Source organism: Haliotis cracherodii, unplaced genomic scaffold (assembly GCF_022045235.1).
Source record: "Haliotis cracherodii isolate W230 unplaced genomic scaffold, xgHalCrac1.p SCAF_6, whole genome shotgun sequence".
NCBI lineage: Eukaryota > Metazoa > Mollusca > Gastropoda > Lepetellida > Haliotidae > Haliotis > Haliotis cracherodii.
The window spans coordinates 16,640,379-16,668,157 of record NW_027266319.1 but is presented as its reverse complement, the minus strand read 5'-3'; the positions used below and the strand labels follow the sequence as shown (position 1 = coordinate 16,668,157).

General features: G+C 40.6%; 2 protein-coding genes across 2 annotated transcripts; one reads left to right on the top strand and one right to left on the bottom strand.

The window, feature by feature from the left end:
- Positions 1–792: 792 nt before the first annotated feature.
- On the bottom strand, positions 793–17,519 carry LOC139446280 (EEF1A lysine methyltransferase 2-like). The gene is made up of 7 exons (XM_071227634.1): positions 17,454–17,519; positions 13,124–13,254; positions 8,921–8,986; positions 5,529–5,649; positions 4,898–5,005; positions 2,871–3,105; positions 793–963 (listed from the first exon to the last, which is right to left on the bottom strand). Exons 1-7 carry the CDS (start codon positions 17,517–17,519, stop codon positions 866–868), a joined length of 825 nt encoding a protein of 274 aa, XP_071083735.1. The 3' UTR covers positions 793–865.
- On the top strand, positions 14,814–24,115 carry LOC139445325 (ras-related protein Rab-7a). Its single transcript, XM_071226448.1, has 5 exons — positions 14,814–14,910; positions 18,780–18,848; positions 20,370–20,496; positions 22,280–22,498; positions 22,985–24,115. The coding sequence occupies exons 2-5, from the start codon at positions 18,796–18,798 to the stop codon at positions 23,201–23,203; spliced, it is 618 nt and encodes a 205-aa protein (XP_071082549.1). The 5' UTR covers positions 14,814–14,910; positions 18,780–18,795; the 3' UTR covers positions 23,204–24,115.
- The last annotated feature ends 3,664 nt before the right edge of the window (positions 24,116–27,779 follow it).

Genomic DNA, 27,779 nt, shown 5'->3' with positions numbered 1-27,779 from the left:
AGCGTAGTCTGAAATGGAAGTCGCCAAGTTGAAACGAGTGCCGTAAAGCTCGAGAAAGCTGCTTTCTAATTGGCTGATGTCGAGTTCTTGTTTGTCATTTCATTGGTTGGTCAAAGTTCGCGAAAGGTCGTTCTGACGTAACCCTAATGGGATGTCCTCAGATCTTTGTTTGGCGATAGCGAGAACTAAGATCTGATTTAAATGAGATTGTGAAATTTGTAACTGGGTGTTCTTTGGACCCCTATTATTGTAGGTCAAGGTAAGACCCTTCTACCCAAATATGTTATGAGAAACACACCATGTCATCAGTGCGAGTCCGACCATCCAATGCAATTAACATCCTCTTGCAATCATAGGTTTCTGGGGACTAATTTTGATCCAAATTCCTCACTACACAGTGTAGGAGCCTGTAAATACTCCAGTCTGGTCCAAACGACCCAGTGGTCAAAAGCAAGAGCAAAGATTCATGCCGTCGGTATAATGACACACTGTAGCTTCTCAATTCACAAGCGTCACACAACTCCTATTGGATGAATCCATTCACACAACAGATATTAAAATACGGTTGCTCTATTGCACCTTAAGGGTGACTATGCTTGTCGTAAAAAGCGACTAACGGGATCAGGTGGTCGGACTCGCTGACTTGTTGATACATGTCATCGATCCAAATTGCGTGGATCAATGCTCATGATATCACTCACTGGGCTGTCTGGTCCAGACTCGAGTATTTACAGACCGCTGGAATATTGCTGGAATATTGCTGAGTGCGGCGTTAAACAACAAACCAACCAACTCTATTGTACCTCATGACAAAGCCCTGATTACAAATAGATTTCTTTAATACAAATAAATGTTACATGGTACATCATGACTTGGGTTTGAAGACAAGAGAGGTGAAAGTGTTCCCTGTTTTGCCCCCAAACTGAAATGTTGGTGTGGGTATCACAGACTCAAGAGAGAAATCTGAAACAAAAACAGAGTTGTCTTGTACTGGTAACTTAGGTCTTCACCAAAGAAGGTAATAAATATAGAATACTAAACAAGCTCCCGTGTAATACCAATTTTATGAAACGAGTGAATAGTTCTGGTATCTGACGAGCGAAAGTGAGTCAGATACCACAGCTATTCACGAGTTTCATAAAATTGGTTTTACACGGGAGCGAGTTTAGTATTTTATTTATTACTTGCTATTTATAACGTTTTTAGAATTATACTGTTGAGTGTAAATATGCTGACACCTACACGATCCACGGCATAATCCAACTGAGTTTAACACAGTAATACTTCAAATACGTCAAAAGTTGAAACGTATGACTTTAATACCATCCAACGGTCCACCTTTAGAATTCAGGCGTCCATTCCACAAAATTATCGTAGCGTTAAGGTTATCGCAACTCATATACTTTAACTTACACCAACGGTCGTTGCGCTACCGTACGATCGCCTTGTGGAACGGGGCCTTGCACCTCAAAGTTTACAATGACGTCACAATACCCGATGACGTAATTTGTGGAATTGTGTTGCAAGATCCTTCGGCGAAACAATACCATGTGACGTCAACCTAGCAACAAGGTTGCTGGGGTCATCGAGTGTGCATAAGCTCCTCTCAGAGATCTATCATCTCCACACGCAATGTCGTTGAATAAGCAAAGGGATGTTGAGAGCTTTCAATATTTGTTCGTGAAACGTGTTCCGAGAGTACATAAGCACGCATTTTGGTATTACACAATGTGTAATGCAGCTGTATGTTTAAACGGGTGATCTCTTCACGGGCAAGTAATAAAATACAGTATCTGTATTTCATATCTTCCTACCAAACAATCTCTGGAATCAAGGAAATAAAACCTCATGAAGAGAATAAAACAATAAAACAGGTGATTGGGAATAACCTTGTAAGTACTTGACAGTGTTCATATATTACTCATATGAATGACAGATTAACTATTGTAATATGAAAGCGTTCGGTGTTCTTTAACTTTTAGTGAGTAGCATATATGATTGAGTGAGTGAGTTTGATTTAACGCTGCTTTGAGTAATATTCCAGTTATATCACAGTGTGTCAGCTTTGTGTGGGAAGCAAACCCGAAGTGATGCAGGTCTCCGATGTTTACCACTCTAGTGAAACCCACAAGCACGGGTATGGTGCTGACAAACCTGGGAATATTATCTGGGCGAACCGGGATTCGAACCCACAATCTTTGGCTTCTGGCGTGCTCCAGTAGTATCAATGTATACTTTGCATCCCAGTAAGATGACATATATGCAACACCATGCTCAGCAACAGTCCAGCTATATCACGGCAGTCCATATATTATTGAGTCTGGACTAGACAATCTAGTGATTGACATCATGAGCATCGTTCCACGCAAATGGGATTTGATGACGTGACCAAGTCCGCGAGACTGACCACCTGATCCCATTAGTCACCTCTTACGACAGGCATGGATTGGTGAAGACTAATTCTAACCTTGATATTAGTGAGAGAGTGTGTAGCGACAAGTGAGTGAGTGACAAGCGAACCCTTTTACCACTAGACCTGGATATTAACTGGGGCTACCTACTGTCAGTGAGAACACTATTTCAGCTAAATTACAACAATCAAGGGAGAAAAGCCCACAGTGATGCAGGTCTCAGATGTTGATGAACTTGATGAAACCCACAAGGAAGGATATGGTGCCGACAACCGAGGATCAGAATTAGGATGATCAGGGATTCAACCCACGACCACTGGATTCTGGTACACAAAGGGATGCAACTCTGCAAAGCAGATTCCAGCACCTCAGATAACTGGCAATGCAAGCCAACACCGACAGTTACCCCAACTGTCCTGTACATGATCAACCTCAAACAGTGTCCTTAACAAGCTGTACCTGTAGAGAAAAATTCCTCCAATTGTTCACAGGTCCAGTTACACGACGTGATCACAAACAAACCATCTGCCCGGAGGAGATGCTTGATGTTGGCCCGGTACGTCCGCCGTGCCGTCAGTGCATTGTCCGGCATGAGGCTGATGGCATCATACGTGCCCTTGTCCACACACATCTTGTAGTGACCACACCGACATGTCAGCGCCCCCTCTCGTACATCAGTGGTCAGGTCAGCTGTCTGGAATCACAGTGGACATTTGCACATGTCTACATACACAGCAACTTGTCCAAAACAAACTTTGCAAATTTTATGAGGGAGATTATCAAGGGTTACTGAGAGGGGGGAAAATAGAACAATACTGATAGATTTGTGACTATTGTTGTACTGTTCTGTTTCTGTCCTGAACAGCTGTTGGTGTTCTGTACCTCAATATAACAACAGCTGTTGGTGTTCTGTACCTCAACATAACAACAGCTGTTGGTGTTCTGTACCTCAATATATCAGTTGTAGATGTCCTTTACCTCGATATAACAGGTGTAGGTGTTCTTTACCTCGATATAACAGGTGTAGGTGTTCTTTACCTCAATATATCAGGTGTAAATGTCCTTTACCTCAATATAACAGGTGTAGGTGTTCTTTACATCAATATAACAGGTGTAGGTGTTCTGTACCTCAATATATCAGGTGTAGATGTCCTTAACCTCGATATAACAGGTGTAGGTGTTCTTTACATCAATATAACAGGTGTAGGTGTTCTTTACCTCAATATAACAGGTGTAGGTGTCCTTTACCTCGATTTAACAGGTGTAGGTGTTCTTTACCTCAATATAACAGGTGTAGGTGTTCTTTACCTCAATATAACAGGTGTAGGTGTTCTTTACCTCAATATAACAGGTGTAGGTGTCCTTTACCTCGATATAACAGGTGTAGGTGTCCTTTACCTCGATATAACAGGTGTAGGTGTTCTTTACCTCGATATAACAGGTGTAGGTGTTCTTTACCTTGATATAACAGGTGTAGGTGTTCTTTACCTCAATATAACAGGTGTAGGTGTTCTTTACCTCGATATAACAGGTGTAGGTGTTCTTTACCTCAATATAACAGGTGTAGGTGTCCTTTACCTCAATATAACAGGTGTAGGTGTCTATTGTTGTACTGTTCTGTTTCTGTCCTGAACACCTGTTGGTGTTCTTTACCTCAATATAACAGGTGTAGGTGTTCTTTACCTCAATATAACAGCTGTTGGTGTTCTTTACCTCAATATAACAGGTGTAGGTGTTCTTTACCTCAATATAACAGGTGTAGGTGTTCTTTACATCAATATAACAGGAATAGGTGTTCTTTACCTGACAATAACAGCTGTAGGTGTTCTGTACCTCAATATAACAGCTGTAGGTGTGCCGTACCTCAATATAACAACAGCTGTAGGTGTGCCGTACCTCAATATAACAACAGCTGTAGGTGTGCCGTACCTCAATATAACAACAGCTGTAGGTGTGCCATACCTCAATATAACAACAGCTGTAGGTGTGCCATACCTCAATCTAACAACAGCTGTAGGTGTGCCATACCTCAATATAACAACAGCTGTCGGTGTGCCGTACCTCAATATAACAACAGCTGTAGGTGTGCCGTACCTCAATATAACAACAGCTGTATGTGTGCCGTACCTCAATATAACAACAGCTGTAGGTATGCTGTACCTCTATATAACAACAGCTGTAGGTGTGCCTTACCTCAAAATAATAACAGCTGTAGGTGTGCCATACCTTTATATAACAACAGCTGTAGGTGTGCCATACCTCAATATAACAACAGCTGTAGGTGTGCTGTATCTCAATATAACAACAGCTGTAGGTGAGCCGTACCTCAATATAACAACAGCTGTAGGTGTGCCATACCTCAATATAACAACAGCTGTAGGTGTGCCGTACCTCAATATAACAACAGCTGTAGGTGTGCCATACCTCAATATAACAACAGCTGTAGGTGGCCAGTAGCCCAGTATTACAACTGTAGGTAAACTAACCTCATATTTGATGTCCGCCATTCCTTCTTTGTCTGCGATGTTGCGAGCGAGTTGTACTGCAGTCTCAGAGTAGTCAACACCAGTCAGGTCCCTGTACCCCTCTCTGTGCTGAAACACCAAACCTTCATGTTGGTGGAAATAACTCAACATAAGACCCTGGTATCGACATTGAGAAAAAGTTCCATTATATTCAGCATACACAGGCTTAGTCTACTTCAAGGACCGTTGTTTTCATCAGGTCCCGTGAAGATCCGGGGTAGAATAGATCTTCAGCAACCCACGCTTGCTATAAAAAGCGACTTTGATTGTCGTAAGAGGACTAACGGGATGGGGTGTTCAGGCTCTGACTCGGTTGATGCATGTCATTGCGTGGATCAATGCTCATGATGTCAATCACTGGATTGTCTGGTCGAGACTCGATTATTTACAGATCGCTGTCATATAGCTGGAATATGGCTGAGTTTGTTAAACAACAAACAGACAAACAAAAACATTTATCCTATTGTACACATGGGGTTTGTTAAATCCTATGAATACAATGTGTGAAACTTCGTCTAGGTGTCGCCTGTTATGGATGGAATATTACCAAGCCAGATTGACTCACTCACTCTTGCATGGAGTCTCCACCTACCAGCTCAACCAGCATCATGCCGTTGCCACAACCCAAGTCCAAGATGGCGTCCTGTGTGTCCACATCCTCGCAGTCCTCCTCCAGCCATTGGACAACCCGCGTCTGACTCTCCTCGCCGAACCTGCACACGAAGTGAACATGTAACACAACAGTAGAGGTTTGTGAACACAGAAAAACAAGAGAATTACCACGTGAACACAGGATAACGCAACAGCAGCCCAAAGTAAACGTGAATAAAAAGAGCAGCGCCATTTGATAACGGAATATAAAGAGAAATGCCACGTGAACAAGGAAAAACAACTGCAGCGATGTGAACACGTAGTAACAGCAGTGACATGTAAAAATGGAATAACAACAGCAGAACTATGTAAACACAGATTAAAAGCGGCACTATGTGAGCATGAAATAACACAACAACAGCGACATGTGAAAACAGAATAACACTACAGCAGCAACATGTGAACATGGAAGAACAACAGCAGAAATATGTGAACATGGAATAACAACAGCAGCAAGAAATGTAGCAACATCTGAACAAAGAATAACAACAGCAGCAACATGTGAACACAGAATAAAAGCAACAACATGTGAACACAGAATAACAGCAGCGATATGTGAACACAGAATAACAGCAGCGACACCGGAACACATAATAACAACAGCGACACCTGAACACAGAATAACAGCAGTGACACCTGAACACAGAATAACAGCAGCGACACCTGAACACAGAATAACAACAGCGACATGTGAACACAGAATAACAGCTGCGACACCTGAACACAGAATAACAGCAACAACATAAGAACACAGAATAACAACAACAGCAACATGTGAACACAGAATAACAGCAACAACATAAGAACACAGAATAACAGCAACAACACCTGAACACAGAATAACAGCAGCGACATGTCAACACAGAATAACAGCAGCAACACCTGAACACAGAATAACAGCAGCGACACCTGAACACAGAATAACAGCAGCGACACCTTAACACAGAATAACAACAACAACATAAGAACTTAGAATAACAGCAGCAACACCTGAACACAGAATAACAGCAGTGACACCAGAATACACAGAATAACAGCAGCGACATGTGAACACGGAATAACAGCAGCGACATGTGAACACGGAATAACAGCAACAACACCTGAACACAGAATAACAGCAGCGACACCTGAACACAGAATAACAAAAGCAACACATGAAAACAGAACAACAGCAGCGACATGTGATCACAGAATAACAGCAACAACATAAGAACACAGAATAACAACAACAGCAACATGTGAACACAGAATAACAGCAGCAACACATGAACACAGAATAACAACAGCGACATGTGATCACAGAATAACAGCAGCAACATGTGAACACACAGCAGCAACGTGTGAACACAGATTAACAGCAGCAGCAGCATGTGGACAACAGCAGCGACATGTGAACACAGAACAGCAGCGACACGTGAACACAGAACAGCAGGGACACATGAACAAAGGATAACAGCAACATGTGAACACAGAATAACAGCAGCAATATGTGAACACAGATTAACAGCAACATGTGAACACAGAATAACAGCAGCGATATGTGAACACAGAATAACAGCAGTGACATGTGAACACATAATAACAACAGCAGCAACATGTGAACACAGAATAACAGCGATATGTGAACACAGATTAACAGCAGCAACATGTGAACAAAGAATAACAGCAGCGATATGTGAACACAGAATAACAGCAGTGACATGTGAACACATAACAACAGCAGCAACATGTGAACACAGAATAACAACAGCAGCGATATGTGAACACAGAATAACAACAGCAGCGATACGTGAACACAGAATAACAACAGCAGCGATATGTGAACAGAAGTTTTGGATCTATCACTGGTATTTTGGTGGGACACAGGTTTTAAAAGGGAGTTCTTATATTCCCAGATTAAGTAAGTTAAATATATATATCCAAATAATCACAGCAGTCTTTGCTGAAAGCTGTTGAGTCGATTAGCCCAAACCTGTCTAATGATGCTATTTTTTCAGTAGATCTCAATATTAATGTACAGACTTGAATGTCAAAGCTTACCAGACTGAAAGACAATTTACCAGACTCAGGCTACGGACTAGTGGCTAAAGTCTCAGAGCTGTCAACACAAATTAGACAACAGCAGCTGAGATAATTGCCATGGCCAGCAGCAAAGAGTCCTGTGCAGGTCAGCTGCCTGTGATACAAGTTAGAGTTGGCTACTGAAGCATGGCATTGTGGATGAGATGAGGAGTACAGCAGGCTGACCATACAGGTATGGCTTGTGTATGTGGCAGACTGATAGAGGCCATATGATTAAATGTGGAATGCCTTGTAGAGGTCAGGGACAGCATCAATGCAGGTTCGCTGACTTACGCCTCACAGATACCGCCTGGTCAGCGCTATTTCATCATTATAATGTAGTTGTATTTAATTTGACATAACGCAATAAAACCCACCCACTGATGGACTCCTGTGTTCGAAGACCAACAAAAAAAACAAAAAAACATAACTTTTTAACCTGGGGGATTTGTCACCAACAGTTGCATGATTAATTCTTATCACATAACTGTCCTCACCAAATATATCACACAACTGTCCTCACAATATATATCACACACTTGTTCTCACCATATATATCACACACTTGTTCTCACCATATATATCACACAACTGTCCTCACCATATATATCACACACTTGTCCTCACCATATATATCACACACTTGTTCTCACCATATATATCACACACTTGTTCTCACCATATATCACCCACTTGTTCTCACCATATATATCACACACTTGTCCTCACCATATATATCACACACTTGTCCTCACAATATATATCACACACTTGTTCTCACTATATATATCACACACTTGTTCTCACCATATATATCACACACTTGTCCTCACCATATATATCACACACTTGTCCTCACCATATATATCACACACTTGTTCTCACCATATATATCACACACTTGTCCTCACCATATATATCACACACTTGTCCTCACCATATATATCACACACTTGTTCTCACCATATATATCACACACTTATTCTCACCATATATATCACACACTTGTCCTCACCATATATCACACACTTGTTCTCACCATATATATCACACACTTGTCCTTACCATATATATCACACACTTGTCCTCACCATATATATCAAACACTTGTTCTCACCATATATATCACACACTTGTTCTCACTATATATATCACACACTTGTCCTCACCATATATATCACACACTTGTCCTCACCATATATATCACAAACTTGTTCTCACCATATATATCACACACTTGTCCTCACCATATATATCAACACTTGTTCTCACCATATATCACCCACTTCTGCCGAGTCGTTATAGTTGTCCAAGTCTCGAATGTAGACATCATCCCAGCTGGAACAGAAGGAACAGAATTATCAATATTTCAGCAATATCATGGCAAGGGACACCAGAAATGGGCTTCACACATAATAACCATGTGGGGAATCGAAGCCAGGCATTTGGCATGACGGGGGAACACTTTAACCACTAGGCGATTAACCACTGCCCCTTCCAAGTATGACTATTTACAGAACTGATTTCTTTTCCATTGAAATATAGTTGTAGACCATTCCAGAGTCCTTGACTTTCTAAGAACCTTACCAATTCAATGCCCCACCCAAAGGATACGCCCCACATTTCATCCAACTACGGGGCGGTCGGGTAGCCTAGTGGTTAAAGTGTTCGCTCGTCACGCCTAGTACCCGGGTTCGATTCCCGACATGGGTACAATGTGTGAAGCTCATTTCTGGTGTCCCCCACCGTGATATCGCTGGAATGTTGCGAAAAGCGGCATAAAACCATACTCACTCACTCATCCTACTACAGTGAACATAACATAATTGTGAGTTTATAACCTTGTGAATTTGATCTTGAACATCAGTTTAAAGTATTTCAAGGAAAAAACATTTCAAAGGGCTATCCAGCATATACACTATATGTGGCACATGCATCTCATTGAAAGTAGGTCACAGTGACCTACCACTGATATCATTAGATTGGTCGCTATATGGCTGAAATAATTCTGATGCGACGATAAATTTTAACTCACTGATTACTATCATCTTATGATCATTAGACTGCCACATTCTGTCATAAATAAGTATTCAAATGATATGACCACTCGACGTACATGAAACTGAAAACAATTCTGCAGAAGAAGGCATTTAGTAAAAATGACAACCAAACTCTATGACACCCACAACCTATTCAGATCTGGAGTCTGGCCTTAGGATGACATGTACTAAGTTTCATTCACCTACAGTACACCATTCTCAAGTGGTTGGTTGGTTTGTTGTTTAACGCCACACTCAGCAATATTCCAGCTATATGACAGCATTCTGTAAATAATTGATTCTGGACCAGACAATCCAGTGATTAATATCATGATCATCCATCCACGCAATTGGGATCGATGACATGCATCAACCAAGTCAGCAAGCCTGACCACCCGATCCCGTTAGTCGCCTTTTACAACAACCATGGGTCCATTCTCAAGTGGAGGCAGTAAACAAACTTTTTTCAGGCTTTGAATTAGAGGATGACCTTGACCTTTCACATATCACTAAGCCAAATTTCCCACATGATGTGATATCCCCGAGATATCTCCAGTGACCTACTTTTGATATCAAAAGCATGTCATACGTAAGTATTCAAACAAAATAACCCCTACAGCCATAAGACATTAAAAGGTGTTGTAGTGAAAATGGCAAACATGCTTCATGAACCCTTCACTGTGACCTTGACCTCTTATATAGGTCACTAACAACCTATTCAGATCATAGCCACGTCCTAAGTACCAAGTTTCACTGACATATTGTAAATGCTTCTTGAGTTCTTGAGGATGACCTTAAGGATGAACTTGACCTTTAATGACTAGTCAATGTGTCAAAACCATTCTGAGGGTATATCCTTGGGATGTCCAAACACAGCTTATTGAGCAGCAGTTATAACAGGTATATTGCAATGTCATTCACAGAATAAGAATTACACAATGGGCATCCGGTGAGTTATCACTGCTGGGGTCAAGAGTTCTACCCACTCGAGACAAGATTGTTGACACTTTCTCCGCATACCAATCAGTGAATTGTTGTTGGTTCAATTATTTTATTGCCTTTGAACTTCCTTAATGCCAGTCAACCGAGTAAACATATAAACTGTATGTTGTTTTTATGAAAACACTGTTTATTGTTTTTTATGGAAGTGCTCTACTCAGTGTTAATAGGTGGTGCTATTTGCTTTTTGATGGGATTAAGGTAAGGATATGAATCATTCCACTGGGGATGGGGTGTGGGGAGTCGCATTGATGTCGAGTCATATTTTAGGTTAGGGGTCATCATAATTTGGAGATACATTAATTTCCAGATTTACATTCTATATATAAATATGTATATGCCTCTAGTTCAGCAACCATGGCACAGACTCAGGACACAGTGTGTTAATCAACTGAGGAAGTCGTTCCTGTCTTTCCTTGTTCCTCACCACTGTCGCCCAGACACCACTCGCCAAACAATGCCTTTACACATCAGACACATGGAACAGGCGGACATCAATCAAAGTAAACTGGTCTTCAACATAACAGTGATTGAAATGGGGTTTAACGTTGTATTCAAGATTAGTGCATTAGTGCCACAGTTTAAGATGAATACCCCACTCCAAGACAACCTGTCCTTGTTTTAGCCCCTGAAAGCCGACCGCTAGGGACGGAGTGAGGGAAGGAGAGAGACAGACTATTGATATCATGTTGGAGTTGCCTGTTGATATCATGTGGAGTGACCCTGAAGATATCATGTGGGAGTGACCATGTTGAAAACATGTGGTAGCAACCCTGTTGAACCCAGGTCTTCAGAGTGACGAGTGAACGCTTTAACCACTAGGCTACCCGACTGCCCCTGTCATGTGTGAGTAACCCCGTGGATATCATGTGGAAGTGACCAGTCGATATCATGTGGGAGTAACCCTGTTGATATCATGTTGAGCGACCTGTCGATATCATGTGGAAGTTACCCTGTTGATATCATGTGCGAGCGACCCTGTTGAACCCAGGTCTTCAGAGTGACGAGTGAATGCTTTAACCACTAGGCTACCCGACTGCCCCTTTCATGTGGGAGTAACCCCGTGGATATCATATGGAAGTGACCAGTCGATATCATGTGGAAGTGACCCTGTTGATATCATGTTGAGCGACCTGTCGATATCATGTGGAAGTGACCCTGTTGATATCATGTTGAGCAACCTGTCGATATCATGTGGAAGTGACCTTTAGATACCATGTGGGAGTACAAATGGAACAATTATAGTTTTTCTGAAACAGCATTGTCAGAATTGCAATTCTGAATCTATGTTATACCTTGAACTATGTGTTTGATATTAATAAAAGGGACAGGACCTAGAGGAACTGACCAGTACTTCAAAAATATATCCAATTAATTGGAAACCATGGCTATTATTGACTGAATGTCTCAGATAGAAACTTCCCATTTCCATTGTGACAGGTGTTTTATTGGAGGAAGCATGGTAGATGTGACAAGGCCTGATAAGTTAGGAATGTCATCGACAATGACAATGATGATTCACCAGTACATGTGAACAATGTGATACCATAGACAGGTTTATGAAAGACATGATTGTGTTAAGATCATAAACAGTTTCACTAATACTTAAAATTAACGTACCCACAAGTTCCCAAGCCATTTGCCTTTTAGTATTGTTGGATCATACGTTTTCAGATGGAATATGTTTTCGGATGGCAATGTTTATCGCGATTACTCGTGCCATAACAAGGGGTGTGGTGTCATACAGACACACACCAGATGATGGCCTGTTTTTTAGATAGAGTCGTCTTTTATAAGTGAGATGTTTTACAGTTGTTCTTGTGATTAAATAGAAATTTATAAATGTTTCTTAAGCGTCCAAAAACCCATAATACGGGGATACACCAAATCTGTAGATTGAAAATGTGTTTTACATGAGAAAGTCCTGTAAATTGACTCTAGGGAATTCTACAGTAGAATAGGTCAAAGCGCACCCCAATTAGGACTATAGGAGCAATATGGAGCTGTGATCAGCTGGTGACAATGTAGTCCCGATACACCCAACAACATGGATACTTGCAACTGTAGTTTTGATTTGGTTACACTGACGTAAAATAAAATTCCATTCACTTTAATAGAGGACTATAACAAATAGAACTGCATCTGCCCCGCCCACATTCAAGTTCGTGTTGGGCATACCTCTGTGTTCATATCGTATTCTGTTTTCTCAGATTATGAGAATACACTACAGTAACAGCGTGCAGGGTGCAGCACATCACATGCCCGTCGACGTCGAGTCTCTACCTATCACAAAAGTACCACGTGTGACAATGACAAGATGACTTCACCTCCACACATAGCGTACCATGTGATCGACCACATGGTTAATCTATTTTTAACTGAAGCCGCGGGGTGTTGTGCGTCACAAATATTCATAGAGCGCGTTAGAAGTTATTACAATTGTTTTGTTCCAAGTTCTGAAGACTGAAAGTCTCTGTCATCGCCCGTGACATCACTAGCCTGCGTCCCAGTGTTTGGTTCCATGTTGAAGATAATTACAGAGAAACGGAAGTAGCAGACAGCAGTGTACTAGCTGGTAGGCAACTCATTCTAATACTCAACAACCATCAGACAAATTCATCTGGTTACCTTTTTACCGCTGCTTTCCGTTTATTCAATCAACAATATTAAATTATATCAGAGGCCATATACATACTTGTTATATATTATTCCACGGGGCATCGGGTTCTCTTTTATGAGATTAATTAGGAACTGGTAATTTATTGGGGGTGTGTGGGGATGTCATTGTCATGAAAAAGTCGCCAAAGATTTTCACAAGGGGTAAGGGGGTTGGCAGAGATGAACAATTACAGAGTTCTATCTTCAGTGCCGTAGTCAGCCGGGGAGACTGATACAGTCCTTAGAGGCCAATCTCCAATCACCCCTCCCCATCACCCTCCACCCCTCAAACTTTCTCCTACAAAGTGCACGTGCGAAGAAAGCCGTTCATCAGTCTTTCTTCGTGCGTTGCGGCTTGTTAAAACGCCGAGTCTATAACGTATACTCTCAAACAATCCAGGGATTATATAATCTACTTCTAGATCAGATCATGCATGGTGTTGATTGCCTGTTTATTTCTGCTGTTACCAGCAGCTGAAGGAACGTTTGGCCGTGCAGTGAGGCGTTTGAGTGCGTGTTGAAGTCGTTAGTTTAAAAAACGTACAAAAGTAAATAGGTTGGTGAAGCTAAAGATGGTATTTCACAATGAATAAATATGGGAACATTTGTTGTCAAAAGTCTTTGACGGATAGTTAGAAGAGCATGAAGACATAACACTTTTATTGATAACATATTAAATTCTGTATTGTTTGAAAATAAAATATATGTCTGTTTCACACAATAACAAAACGTTAACCATAAACGTTTTACATCTTCAATCATTGGTACAGATGGTAAGTTCATGAATATTGGGAGTTGCGTCCCTTGGGCACGCCAGAAATCTATGATTGTGGGTTCGAATCCCGGTTCAGCCTGATTATGTTTCTAGGTTTGTCAGCAGCATACCCGTGCTCGTGGGTTTCACCGAAGTGGTAAACGTCTGAGACCTGCATCACTTCGGGCTTTCCCCGCACGTTAAGCTGACACGCCGTGATATAACTGGAATACTGTTAAAAGCGGCGTTAAACCCAACTCACTCACTCACGAATATTGACGTCCTTTGTTACAAAATAACTTAAAACAGTGGTGTTATGTACCCGTTCTCACGGAATCCGGTGATGTCCAGGGTGGTATTTCCCGAAATGGGAAAAAAGTAAAAGATAAAATCGGTTTTAATATTTAAAAAAATATTATTTCATTGAAGCCGTTATCAGTGCATCATTATCTATAGTGACCGACTCTGTTGTATTTATACAGGAATTTCGGGACAGTTGGGTTTTTTTTCATGATATAACGCTCGACAATATATTTAAAAGATGCTTTCAATGTGTTGGTTATTATCCTAGCACCATATTGTTGTTTGCCAGTTTTACTACGTCGTGTATCAACTTTTGTCGCCTTCACACAATGAAATCAATAGATAACTCGTGATGGTGACTGGCGTATAGGATTTGTCGTATGAATGTAGCATATAACGGAGTTGTGGGTAAATGACGTAAATGATCACGAGACTTCTCGCCATTTTGTGGAGGGTGTTTATTTCTGTGGATGAAGTTCTGATCTAAATTACACTGCGGAGATCTTGTGGTAAGGGTGTTGATTTATAGACTCTGTAGTTTGTGATGATTCCATAATTCTTATGAAAATGGGCTGAATCAGTTTGTATTTTTGACACATAACGATTTAGTGTTTGATTTAAAAAGTGGGAGGTTTTGATAGAGATTTGTGAACCACTGAATGTAATATTTCTGATATGAGGTGGTTATCATGACCTGTCAACAGAAATGACCACTAATATTGGCAACTCTGTATCGAGAGGTGAATGTATTTGTGCCGATTTTAACTGCTTAGTGGCAGTAGTCGACGAGGATATAGTTTGCGTATGTTTCAAATACGACTCCGGGCACTTCTTGAAACAGACAACTCAACCTTGTATTGTGGCCTACATAATGCGTTGTTTATAAAGAAAAAAAATGGTGCCAATCACACACATACTCATCAGAGTCTTCGGAAAGATTTTGATGTTTCCGTAGCAGTATGGTATGGTGATAAGGTTGTCAAAGTGTGTATTGTTATCTGTTCCATTTTCTTTGATTAACGTGAGCTTCATCATGTGACTTATATGAACCGAGGCTGAAAAAATAATATCTGAAATAAAACTGAAAAATGTTTTGGTTACTCTTAATTGTTGACTGTATTGTAGACCAGACAATTAACATTATCTTCATCAGGTTCATAAATTACTTTCAGGCAGTCAGTGACTTGCTCTTACTAATGGGCTTGGACTTACTTCCTATTTGGATGACTTTAAACTGTACTGTGGTGATGTCCATTTATATAATATTACTACCACATGGTAAATTTCAAATATTGAATCTGTGTCGATACAAATTTATGAATATCAAAGCTAGATTGATATTTTATTGCAACAGAAATGTTTACATTTATCAAGGTTGCAATGGTTCAGATGGACTATGAAGAGGCAGAAAATTAAATTTTAAACTTTTAGTCAGTTAATCATGTTAATGGATCAACCTAGTTCATATTTCACATTAAGTCAATAATTGCAGCTCTGCATAAATGGATAGGAATGTTTTATAGATACACATACAGAATAGCTAATTTTATTATTAATTGATACATACTACTACTCTTGAGCCGATATATCAATACTAAAATTTCCAATCAGTGACACCCCTAGTTTGTATGTTGTTGCTTAATGGAACGATAGGTGATGACCCTATTTTTGTTTATGTTAATTATTGATGTTAAATGTTAGGAGTAGACTTTAGTCAAAAGAAAATGTTTGATAAACAAAATGTCATAGTGGGTACTCAAGATCCTGACACAAGGGTTACAATGAAATATCTGATGTTATAGAAAGTGGTTGAGATTTTTGTTCTTTTCCTACATTTATCTTGAAATGTCTTTCATTATAATGTGAAGTAGATTTTTTATAGAGGTTTCTTTTGTGGACAGTTACCATGGTTACAAATTAAATTGGTATCGTTATACATGCATGTGTCCCCTGCATATTGTGTTGTCATCACGATCATTATCAATTTTATTGCAATATGGTTATGCTGTCATCACAATGACACTGCATTAAGAGTTGTTGGTTTTTTTAGACATTATTCAACTCTGTTGGAACATGGATAAGAGAAAGTCCCCAGCGCTTGTTGTAAGAGGCAGTTGACTTGGATCAGGTGTCAGGCTCTGTGACCTGGCTGATGATATAAGACCAAGGCAGTGTCAGATGGTGTTAATTTTTACAGGCCATGCTATTTTGCTGAATGTGTTGAATGCATCCTAGAAACAAATCAGGGCTCAATTAATGGAACTTATTTAAGTTGCACCAGGTGCATGTTGACATCCAAACCAAGTTGCACCAAACAAAACCATCAAGTTGTCAAACGTAGTCTGGTCTGCTGCCAGAATCATTTACATTCATGATGCATTGCTGTAAAACATAATAGGAACATAAGCACACAATCTTGAAGTACCCACTGTTTGATGATGTCAAGCCCAAGAAAGTATGACAAATTACACATGACACAGGGATTAGTGATGTAGTATAGTAAATACATTTTAGAGGAATTGAGTTTGTTCAAAATTGATTGTGTGTGACAAGCAAGGGTTAGTCAAACACAAACTTTTAAATTGTTTGACATGCATGTGGTAAATATTATGTTGCATTTTTCAATAATAGGTTGCACTGGTGCATGTTTTATATAGCTAAATCGAGCCCTGCAAAGTGTAAACATTGTCTTCTATGTAAATGTTTCTATCTAAAAAGTTATAATCAAGAAACCGGTCCCCGGCAGTCTCTTTGGGTCATTATTAAGTGATCTTTGACCTTGTTAATTTGACTGAAATGGTAGGTATAGTCAGATGATTGCAAGGTTCTTAACCCTGGAAAATTCTGTTATAATTGGTCTTCAAACTACCCATGCCTGTCCTAATATGCGAGTAACGTGATCGGGTGGTCAGGCTAAGCATTACGAATCTTCCTGTTTATAGGTCCTGTTATCTGTGAAATGCAAGTCACCTCTACAAAGCCATCACGCTTGAATAACTATATCAACATGGATTGGGACATTTTTTTATTCCATTTTGGGAATGTCACTGACTTCTGCTGCAGTCAGCAGAGCTTTGCACTCAGTCTCCTCATACCAGCTACAAGACAGTCGCTGCATGTTTTGTGACAAGACATAAAGTCCCAATCAATAAATCATCTCTGAGAGCTGTGATTAGGGATTAATTCTGTCACAATAATCATAGGTTGGTGCTGCACAGTTGATCAGCATCCTTGTAGTGTGAACATCGTCTGCAGTCTATACTGGGTCTAACATGTCTAGCAGCCCCAAATTGTCTCTTATCAGACTAAGACTAGTTAGAGTTCAGATTAGCTGCTAAAGTTGCAGACTGATCCTATTGCTACCCAGTTGACAGTATTTTGTCTGCATATGTATGTTCTGGGTATGATGTGAAATATTGTATCATGACATGGTGGAGGGGACATTTTGAGTTGAATACAGCTTTTTTTATGTAAAACAAGTGATCCTTCCAGATAGATACAAGTGTCGGGACTCATACCCAGTATGTATCCCCATTCTGCGATTTAGCCACTATGAAGCCAGTGTCTAGTTAAATTCTATTTGGGCTAATAATAATCCATATAATAACACCAGTCTTCTGAAAATGATGCTAAGAGCCATGTTTGGGCTAGTAGCCTCTAAAAGTTCGGGGGCGGTCGGGTAGCCTAGTGGTTAAAGCATTCGCTCGTCACGCCGAAGACCCGGGTTCGATTCCCGACATGGGTACAATGGGTGAAGCCCATTTCTGGTGTCCCCCGCCGTGATATTGCTGGAATATTGCTAAAAGCAGCGTAAAACCATACACACTCACACTCTAAAAGTTTGGGCACTGACCATGGTGACTATCTCTGTTAGACATGGCGCTATGTTGCTGGTAGATGTGAGTTTGTGCAGTACCTGTTGCCAACATGGCACTTTCTGAGATGGGGTTGTCAACATGTCATCAATCAAGTGAAGATTTGCCATCAAATTATTCTTTTCTTTTGCCAGGAAATGAGCTAAAAGGGCTGGAATAGTTATCCACTTTCTGGAAAGACATTGAACTTAAGTTGACATAATGGAATCTTTTTGATAAAATTAAGGTTTATGTATTTTGGGATTTGTTCTCTCTGGTTCATTGCGTGCAGGTGAATTTTGTGGTGTTACGTACCTGCCTGTTCACTGGGGTAGGTGTGCAGATCTGAATACTTCGACATTCCTTGATAGTTTCAAGTATGGATTTTTCAATTGGAGATTTGTCCTGATGTTTTTTTTGGGGGGGGACAGTGCATCAATGTCAAATATCACTGATTTATAACTAAGCTGTTGCCCAAGGCTGATCTTTTTGAAATATCATAACTAGTTTTTATTATTTTTCAGGTAGCCACGTACCAAAATGACATCCCGGAAGAAGGTTCTCCTGAAGGTTATCATCCTGGGGGATAGCGGGTCAGTATTAATACTGCTTCTTCTTTGTCAGTTATTAACATTTGCCTTGGGAAAGCAAGTCAATATTTGTACTGTTCTAACTCTTGGTAGATATGAATTATTGAAATGAAGCCTGAAAGTTTTGGGGCTGGTTGTCAGTCTTCCTGGGGATGGGTCGGATGCTGCTGGGTATTGTACTGTTTCTTGTCAGATGTCGGTATCTTTCTGGGGAATGCAGATCAGTACTGTGTCTTGTCAGATATCAGTATCTTCCTGGGGAATGCAGATCAGTACTGTGTCTTGTCAGTTATCAGTATCTTCCTGGGGAATACAGATCAGTACTGTGTCTTGTCAGATATCAGTATCTTCCTGGGGAATGCAGATCAGTACTGTGTCTTGTCAGATATCAGTATCTTCCTGGGGAATGCAGATCAGTACTGTTTCTTGTCAGATGTCGGTATCTTCCTGGGGAATGCAGATCAGTACTGTGTCTTGTCAGATATCAGTATCTTCCTGGGGAATGCAGATCAGTACTGTGTCTTGTCAGATATCAGTATCTTCCTGGGCATTGCAGATCAGTACTATGTCTTGTCAGATATCAGTATCTCCCGGGGAAAAGGCAGATCAGTACTGTGTCTTGTCAGATATCAGTATCTTCCCGGGGAAAAGGCAGGTCAGTACTGTGTCTTGTCAGATATCAGTATCTTCCCGGGGAAAAGGCAGATCAGTACTGTGTCTTGTCAGATATCAGTATCTTCCCGGGGAAAAGGCAGGTCAGTACTGTGTCTTGTCAGATATCAGTATCTTGCCCGGGAAAAGGCAGGTCAGTACTGTGTCTTGTCAGATATCAGTATCTTGCCCGGGAAAAGGCAGGTCAGTACTGGGACTGTGTCTTGTCTCCGTTATCTTGCAGTTTCATACATTGATATTGTGTGCTGACATTTGTGTAACAGTTTTGAACATCAGGCATAGAGATGTTCTTAAAGCAACATGAGTACTGAGGTTGTATGTACCAATATTCATATTCATCCCTCTGACTCCAATATATGCAATGGACCCGTGAAGATCCGGGGTAGAATAGGTCTTCAGCAACCCATTCTTGTCGTAAAGTCTTTACCCATGTATGGTTCCACAGTCCACTAGAAAACCAAAATTATTACATTTAACTATGACATATGTTTTTGTTCTTTAACATAAACATCACTCGTTAGATAAAATTATTTGTGTAAAAGTGGTAGAACAGGTCTTCAGAAACCCATTCTTGCTGTAAAAGGTGACTGTGCTTGCAATCTAGTGCTTGTCATCAGGCTTGCTGACTTGGTTGATCCATGTCATCGTATCCCAATTGCGTGGATTGATGCTCATGAGGTCAATCACTGGATTGTCTGGTCCTGACTTGATTATTTACAGACCGCCATCATATGGCTGGAATATTTCTGTGTGAGGTGCTAAAGAACAAACAAACAAACAAGCCTATATGCAATGGTGCTGCTGGAAAATCCCACTCATTCACACATTAACTTTCTGTGGTGTTTGTTTCAGTGTTGGCAAGACGTCGCTCATGAATCAATATGTGAACAAAAAGTTCAGTAACCAGTACAAGGCTACAATTGGGGCTGACTTTCTGACAAAGGAGGTGATGGTGGACGATAGGCTGGTCACAATGCAGGTAGGTCAGCCTCTGTGGGCAGTAGGTGGATTTGGAATGGATAGGCAATTAATCATGGAGATGAAGGAGATGCAGGTAGGTGGATTTGGAACAGATGGTTGTGCAGCCAGAAGATGGGATAGGAAACATGTTGATAAAATGGGATGCAGGTTAGCAGATGAGTTTGGATGCACGTAGCAAGTTTAAATGCAGGTAGATGTGATGTAGAGGTAGAGGAGATGTGATGCAGGTAGATGTGATGTGATGCAGGTAGATGAGATGGGATGCAGGTAGATGTGATGTAGAGGTAGATGAGATGGGATGCAGGTAGATGAGATGGGATGGGATGCAGGTAGATGTGATGGGATGCAGGTAGATGTGATGGGATGCAGGTAGATGAGAAGTGATGCAGGTAGATGAGATGGGATGCAGGTAGAAGAGATGTGATGCAGGTAGATGAGATGGGATGCAGGTAGAAGAGATGGGATGCAGGTAGAAGAGATGGGATGCAGGTAGATGAGATGGGATGCAGGTAGATGAGATGGGATGCAGGTAGATGAGATGTGATGCAGGTAGAAGAGATGTGATGCAGGTAGATGAGATGGGATGCAGGTAGATGAGATGGGATGCAGGTAGATGAGATGGGATGCAGGTAGAAGAGATGGGATGCAGGTAGATGAGATGGGATGCAGGTAGATGAGATGTGATGCAGGTAGATGAGATGGGATGCAGGTAGAAGAGATGTGATGCAGGTAGATGAGAAGTGATGCAGGTAGATGAGATGGGATGCAGGTAGATGAGATGGGATGCAGGTAGATGTGATGTAGAGGTAGATGAGATGGGATGCAGGTAGATGAGATGGGATGCAGGTAGATGAGAAGTGATGCAGGTAGAAGAGATGTGATGCAGGTAGATGTGATGTGATGCAGGTAGATGAGATGTGATGCAGGTAGATGAGAAGTGATGCAGGTAGATGAGAAGTGATGCAGGTAGATGAGATGGGATGCAGGTAAATGAGATGGGATGCAGGTAAATGAGATGGGATGTAGGTAGATGAGATGGGATGCAGGTAGATGAGATTGGATGCAGGTAGATGTGGTGGGATGCAGGTAGATGAGATGTGATGCAGGTAGATGAGATGTGATGCAGGTAGATGAGATGGGATGCAGGTAGATGAGAAGTGATGCAGGTAGAAGAGATGGGATGCAGGTAGATGCGATGTGATGCAGGTAGATGAGATGGGATGCAGGTAGATGAGATGGGATGCAGGTAGATGAGATGGGATGCAGGTAGATGTGATGTAGAGGTAGATGAGATGGGATGCAGGTAGATGAGATGGGATGCAGGTAATGTGATGCAGAGGTAGATGTGATGGCATGCATGGGGAATGAGGTTGGATGCAGGTAGATGTGAGTGATGGGATACAGGTAGATGTGATGATATTGGATACAGGTAGATATGAGATTGGATACAGGTATATGTGATGAGATTGGATACAGGTGAATGTGATGAGGTCGGATGCAGGGGTGGATGATGTTTGATGAAGGGGTGGATGAGATGCAGGTAGATGGGGAAGGGAAAGTTGGAAAGAGGTGTGTGGCAAGATGGTATCCAGGGGTGTATATAATGAGATTAGTAATAAGTAGATAGATTGGGAAGGGTACGTATGCAGGTAGATCATGAGCAGTGATCTATGGGATATCTACTGTCAAGGTAGATAACATGAAAGTCACTTCTGCAGATTATGTTGTTGGATCCGGTTTAGTCAATCCTCCAAAAAGTGTCTTTTTGTCTTTTGCTGTAGATATGGGACACAGCTGGTCAAGAGAGATTCCAGAGCTTAGGGGTAGCATTTTACCGCGGCGCTGACTGCTGTGTGCTCGTCTTTGATGTCACCATGCCAAACACGTTCAAGAATCTGGACGGCTGGCGAGATGAGTTCCTCATACAAGCAAGTCCTCGCGACCCAGAACACTTCCCCTTCGTAGTCATTGGCAACAAGATAGACTTGGAAAACAGAGCGGTAAGTTCACAGGGACCGAGAAATGTATGAAAGTGTGATCTTCGGTGCATGTAGAGCTCTCCCTCTTGACACAAGTATTATACCTGGCCATCAACAAGTTTCCTTCAATTCATAGAGTACCAGAACTTCCACTCTTTGATGAGGGCATGACTCCTTTTGGCACACCAGAAACCTATGATCGTGGGTCCGAATCCTGGTTCGCCCTGATTTATGTTTCAAGGTTTGTCGGCACCACATCTGTGCTTTGGGGTTTCACTAAAGTGGTAAACGTCTGGGACCTGCGTCACTTCGGGCTTTCCTCCCATTAAGCTGACACGCCGTGATAACTGGAATAATGTTAAAAGCGGCGTTAAACCCAACTCTCTCACTCCACTCTCTGACTATCAGACAGTCACTCTGTTGATTCTGATGTGATCCTTTGATGGTCACGTTGGGCTGGGTGTTGCTTGTTAAATTGTCTGTTCAAGGGGTATGTGGATGTTTCAGGTGTCGGCAAAACGGGCCCAGAGCTGGTGCAGCAGCAAGAACGACATACCATATTTTGAGACAAGTGCAAAGGAGGCTATCAACGTGGAACAGGCATTCCAGACAGTGGCCAAGAACGCACTGATGCAGGAGTCCGAGGTGGAGCTGTACAACGAGTTCCCCGACCAGATCGTGTTAACAAAAGAACAGAACAAACCAAGGGAAGGATGTGGATGTTAATAACAACTGGCAATCTAGTGACTTGATCCGATACTCGGTGGCTCGGTCAGCCGGCCAGCTACAGGATAGTGATGTTGGTTGCCGAGGTACCATACAGCCCAATACAATGGGATGACTGACCAATTGTCAAAGTTCTCTCTCTCTTGTCCAGGTTTCAGAAATACTTTGGTAGGAATCCTCAAAGAATTTTATCATTTAGGAAATATATATATATATATATTATTTAATCCCCCATTTCTACGTGAGTATTTCCGATCAGCAAGAGAAAGGCAACTTTGACAATACTGCGCACTATTGTGTCCTGTGTAAAACGGCTTCACACGTTTCTGTGAGGTGGTTTTGGCCTTTGTGCATACGAGTAAATGTGTATGGATATGCTTATGATACCTCCGAATGTGACATGACTGTCATCTTGCACGTTTCAGTGATTTTAATAATGACACTCTGTTGACTAAAAAAACGGAACTGTACAAATCATCCATTGATAATATTGCTTATCTGCATGTTTTACATCAAGGTCAAGGCTGCCACTGACCAATCCTTTTGTGGATTGGCTCGGGGCAAGGCAATGAGAAAATATAGAAATATTTTCCATGTTGTACATGCAATGTGATTATATAGGTAGGATTACTGAACTTAGAGAAATTTTATGTATCATATGTATTTATTTTGCTGCTTCATTTGTAAGACATGCCGCATGACCAGTTGTACATTTTCCTTCAATATCTGTGAGCTTTGGTTAGAGTTATCTCCCTTCCTTCAGCTGGATGAATATCTGCTGGATGCATCACAAAACACAATATATCATGGTCAGCCAGTTGACTAATCAGTCTCTTTACAGAACTCCCCAACTTTACTTTCTCTTTTGTTGATAGTTTACTACATTCAAAATAAAGGAAACCTTTCTACATCCGTCTGTGTTCGTGTGGTTTTTTTCAGTGGGAGTGTGGTGTGTATGATAGAGTACTGTGTGTCTCTATAGGCAATCTTGTTAAAATAGATATTAGTGCTTGCTACCACATTACAATGATCTTAGACACCCCATTACAGGTCAGGTCAGAACAACCTTTCACAAACTTAGACCAACCAATGAAATGACTAACAGGAAGTCGATATTAGCCAATCAGAGAGCAACTTTTTCAAGCTTTGTGGTACTAGTTTCAAAATGGCAACTTCCATTCCAGACTACCTTTGAAAATTATTTTGATAAATTTTCAATTCAAAATTTAAAAAGTGAACTTAAATATTGAAATGTCTACGAGATGGCGGAGGTGTAGGGCAGTACTTCCTAGTGGCTGTGAAGAGCCTTATCCCATTGAAGCTAGAGATACACAATAATTTTGATGAGAAGTTTGTTGTTTGCCTACTTTTTACGAATATAATGAGGTTTTTTCTCTGGGAAATTGACTTTTTCGGAAATTTTATATTTGCAAAAATATCACAATTATTTCTTTCACTTTACTGGCCCTTGAAAACATGGTACTTTTTATTGACCTGCCTGGTGCTGGACATGAAGGGGATATAACCAGTACTGGTGGCTCAGAGTCAGTATACTGTGTCTGAGTGGGGTATTCATGTTAAACTGTGGCATGGTACAATCTCGCTGCCGCTAAACAAAGATCGGAGGACATCTCATTACGGGTCACGTCAAACCGACCTTGCACGAAATTTGACTGACCAATGGAATTACCAATCAGAAGGCAGTTTTCTCTTGCTTTACGGCACTTATTTAAAATTGGCGTCTACGCTTTGCAACGTATTTTGACAAATTCTCTATTACAAATTTGAAACCTAAACAAAAGAACATTCTGGAATGGCTAATAGATGGGACTAGATTGTATGGATTCAGTCGTTAAACCCGTAACTATCGTTCCACATAGTGTACTCACGAGGATTAAAACTACAGATACTATACTCATGAGGATTAAAACTACAGATACTATACTCATCAGGAATAAAACTCCACATAGTGTACTCATCAGGAATAAAACTACACATAGTGTACTCATGAGGAATAAAACTACACAGTGTACTCATGAGGTATAAAACTCCACATAATGTACTCATGAGGAATAAAACTCCACATAATGTACTCACTAGGAATAAAACTACACATAATGTACTCACTAGGAATAAAACTACACATAGTGTACTCATGAGTTATAAAACTCCACATAATGTACTCATGAGGAATAAAACTACACATAGTGTACTCATGAGGAATAAAACTACACATAGTGTACTCATGAGCAATAAAACTCCACATAGTTTACTCATGAGCAATAAAACTACACATAGTGTACTCATGAGGAATAAAACTCCACATAGTTTACTCATGAGCAATAAAACTACACATAGTGTACTCATGAGGAATAAAACTACACTTAGTGTACTCATGAGGAATAAAACTACACATAGTGTACTCATGAGCAATAAAACTACACATAGTGTACTCATGAGGAATAAAACTCCACATAGTTTACTCATGAGCAATAAAACTACACATAGTGTACTCATGAGGAGTAAAACTACACTTAGTGTACTCATGAGGAATAAAACTACACATAATGTACACACGAGGAATAAAACTACACATAATGTACTCATGAGGAATAAAACACATACTGTACTCATGAGGAATAAAACTACACATAGTGTACTCCTGAGAAATAAAACTACACACAATGTACTCACGAGGAATAAAACTACAGATACTATACTCATCAGGAATAAAACTCCACATAGTGTACTCATGAGGAATAAAACTCCACAAAGTGTACTCATGAGCAATAAAACTCCACAAAGTGTACTCATGAGGAATAAAACACATACTGTACTCATGAGGAATAATACTCCACATAGTGTACTCCTGAGAAATAAAACTACACACAATGTACTCACGAGGAATAAAACTACAGATACTATACTCATGAGGAATAAAATTCCTCTTAGTATACTCATGAGGAATAAAACTCCACATAGTGTACTCATGAGCAATAAAACTCCACATAGTGTACTCATGAGCAATAAAACCCCACATAGTGTACTCATGAGCAATAAAACTACACATAGTGTACTCATGAGGAATAAAACTACACATAATGTACTCACGAGGAATAAAACTACACATAATGTACTCATGAGGAATAAAACACATACTGTACTCATGAGGAATAAAACTACACATAATGTACTCACTAGGATTAAAACTACAGATACTATACTCATCAGGAATAAAACTCCACATAGTGTACTCATGAGCAATAAAACTACACAGTGTACTCATGAGGAATAAAACACATACTGTACTCATGAGGAATAATACTCCACATAGTGTACTCCTGAGAAATAAAACTACACACAATGTACTCACGAGGAATAAAACTACAGATACTATACTCATGAGGAATAAAATTCCTCTTAGTGTACTCATAAGGAATAAAACTCCACATAGTGTACTCATGAGGAATAAAACTACACATACTGTATTCATGAGGAATAAAACTACACATACTGTATTCATGAGGACTACAACTACACATACTGTATTCGTGAGAAACTGAACTCTGCATATTGTTTTCATGGGGAATAATGCTCCACATATTGTTTTCATGGGTAATAAAACTCCACATATTGTTTTCATGGTGAAATAATTTATCTCAATGTAATCAGATCTTGCACTCCCATTCCTTACCTCTACTTCATGTAGATCGGAGGACACACTCATAGAATGTCGGGTGAGGTGATCCCCGAGCTAACTTTGACTGTCAAGGCGATGAATGAAGAGCCAATCGGATGCCAGATCGCCAAGGCCAATTCAATTTCATTCCTTTTCCACCTAAATTTGTAAATTTGGCTTTCAAGGAAAGAAAACCCACACAGTGCACACGTTCCTTCGGTGGATGTCCCATTTGGATGTAGAGGTCATGGCACTCAGAGATGACATGATGTATCAAATATTTGGGATAACACTTTCTTAGCAAAGTACAGATTCTAGTAGGGCTGGTACGGGTAACTCGGGTACTCGGGTCGGGTGGGTACTGAGAAGAGACCGGTTACCCACAGGACTATCCCGGACGCGTGTTTAGTCATGTGATATACTGTTAAATGACAAAAATGATCTACAGCTGTATATGGTTACGCTACAAGTCACTAATGTTCGCATTTCTTTCTGACTTTGCAACCAATCCTTCTGACTTTTATGTTTGAATAAAGATAAAACTTCAGTCAACTTCCGTGTACGCATAACCAGATAGTTTCATACGTGTATCTTAGTACATTTTTTCCTGGGCTGCGGTCAAACTTTTCCCAATCAGACATTTTGTACCTATCTCTTGAGACCTGCAGCGGGTACCCGGGTAGGGGGGGGGGGGGGGGGGGGGGTTACCCGAGTTCAGTTTCTTGTACATGTGGGGAATAAAACTTCAGTGTATTTATATGTGATGAACATGTCAAACATATTTTACCCAACCACCAACACTGAAGACTGTATGTTTATTCAAATGATTAATGTTTATTAGTTACCTCTTATTTGATAATTCTACACATAGGCAAAGATCAAAACTGACATCCATTA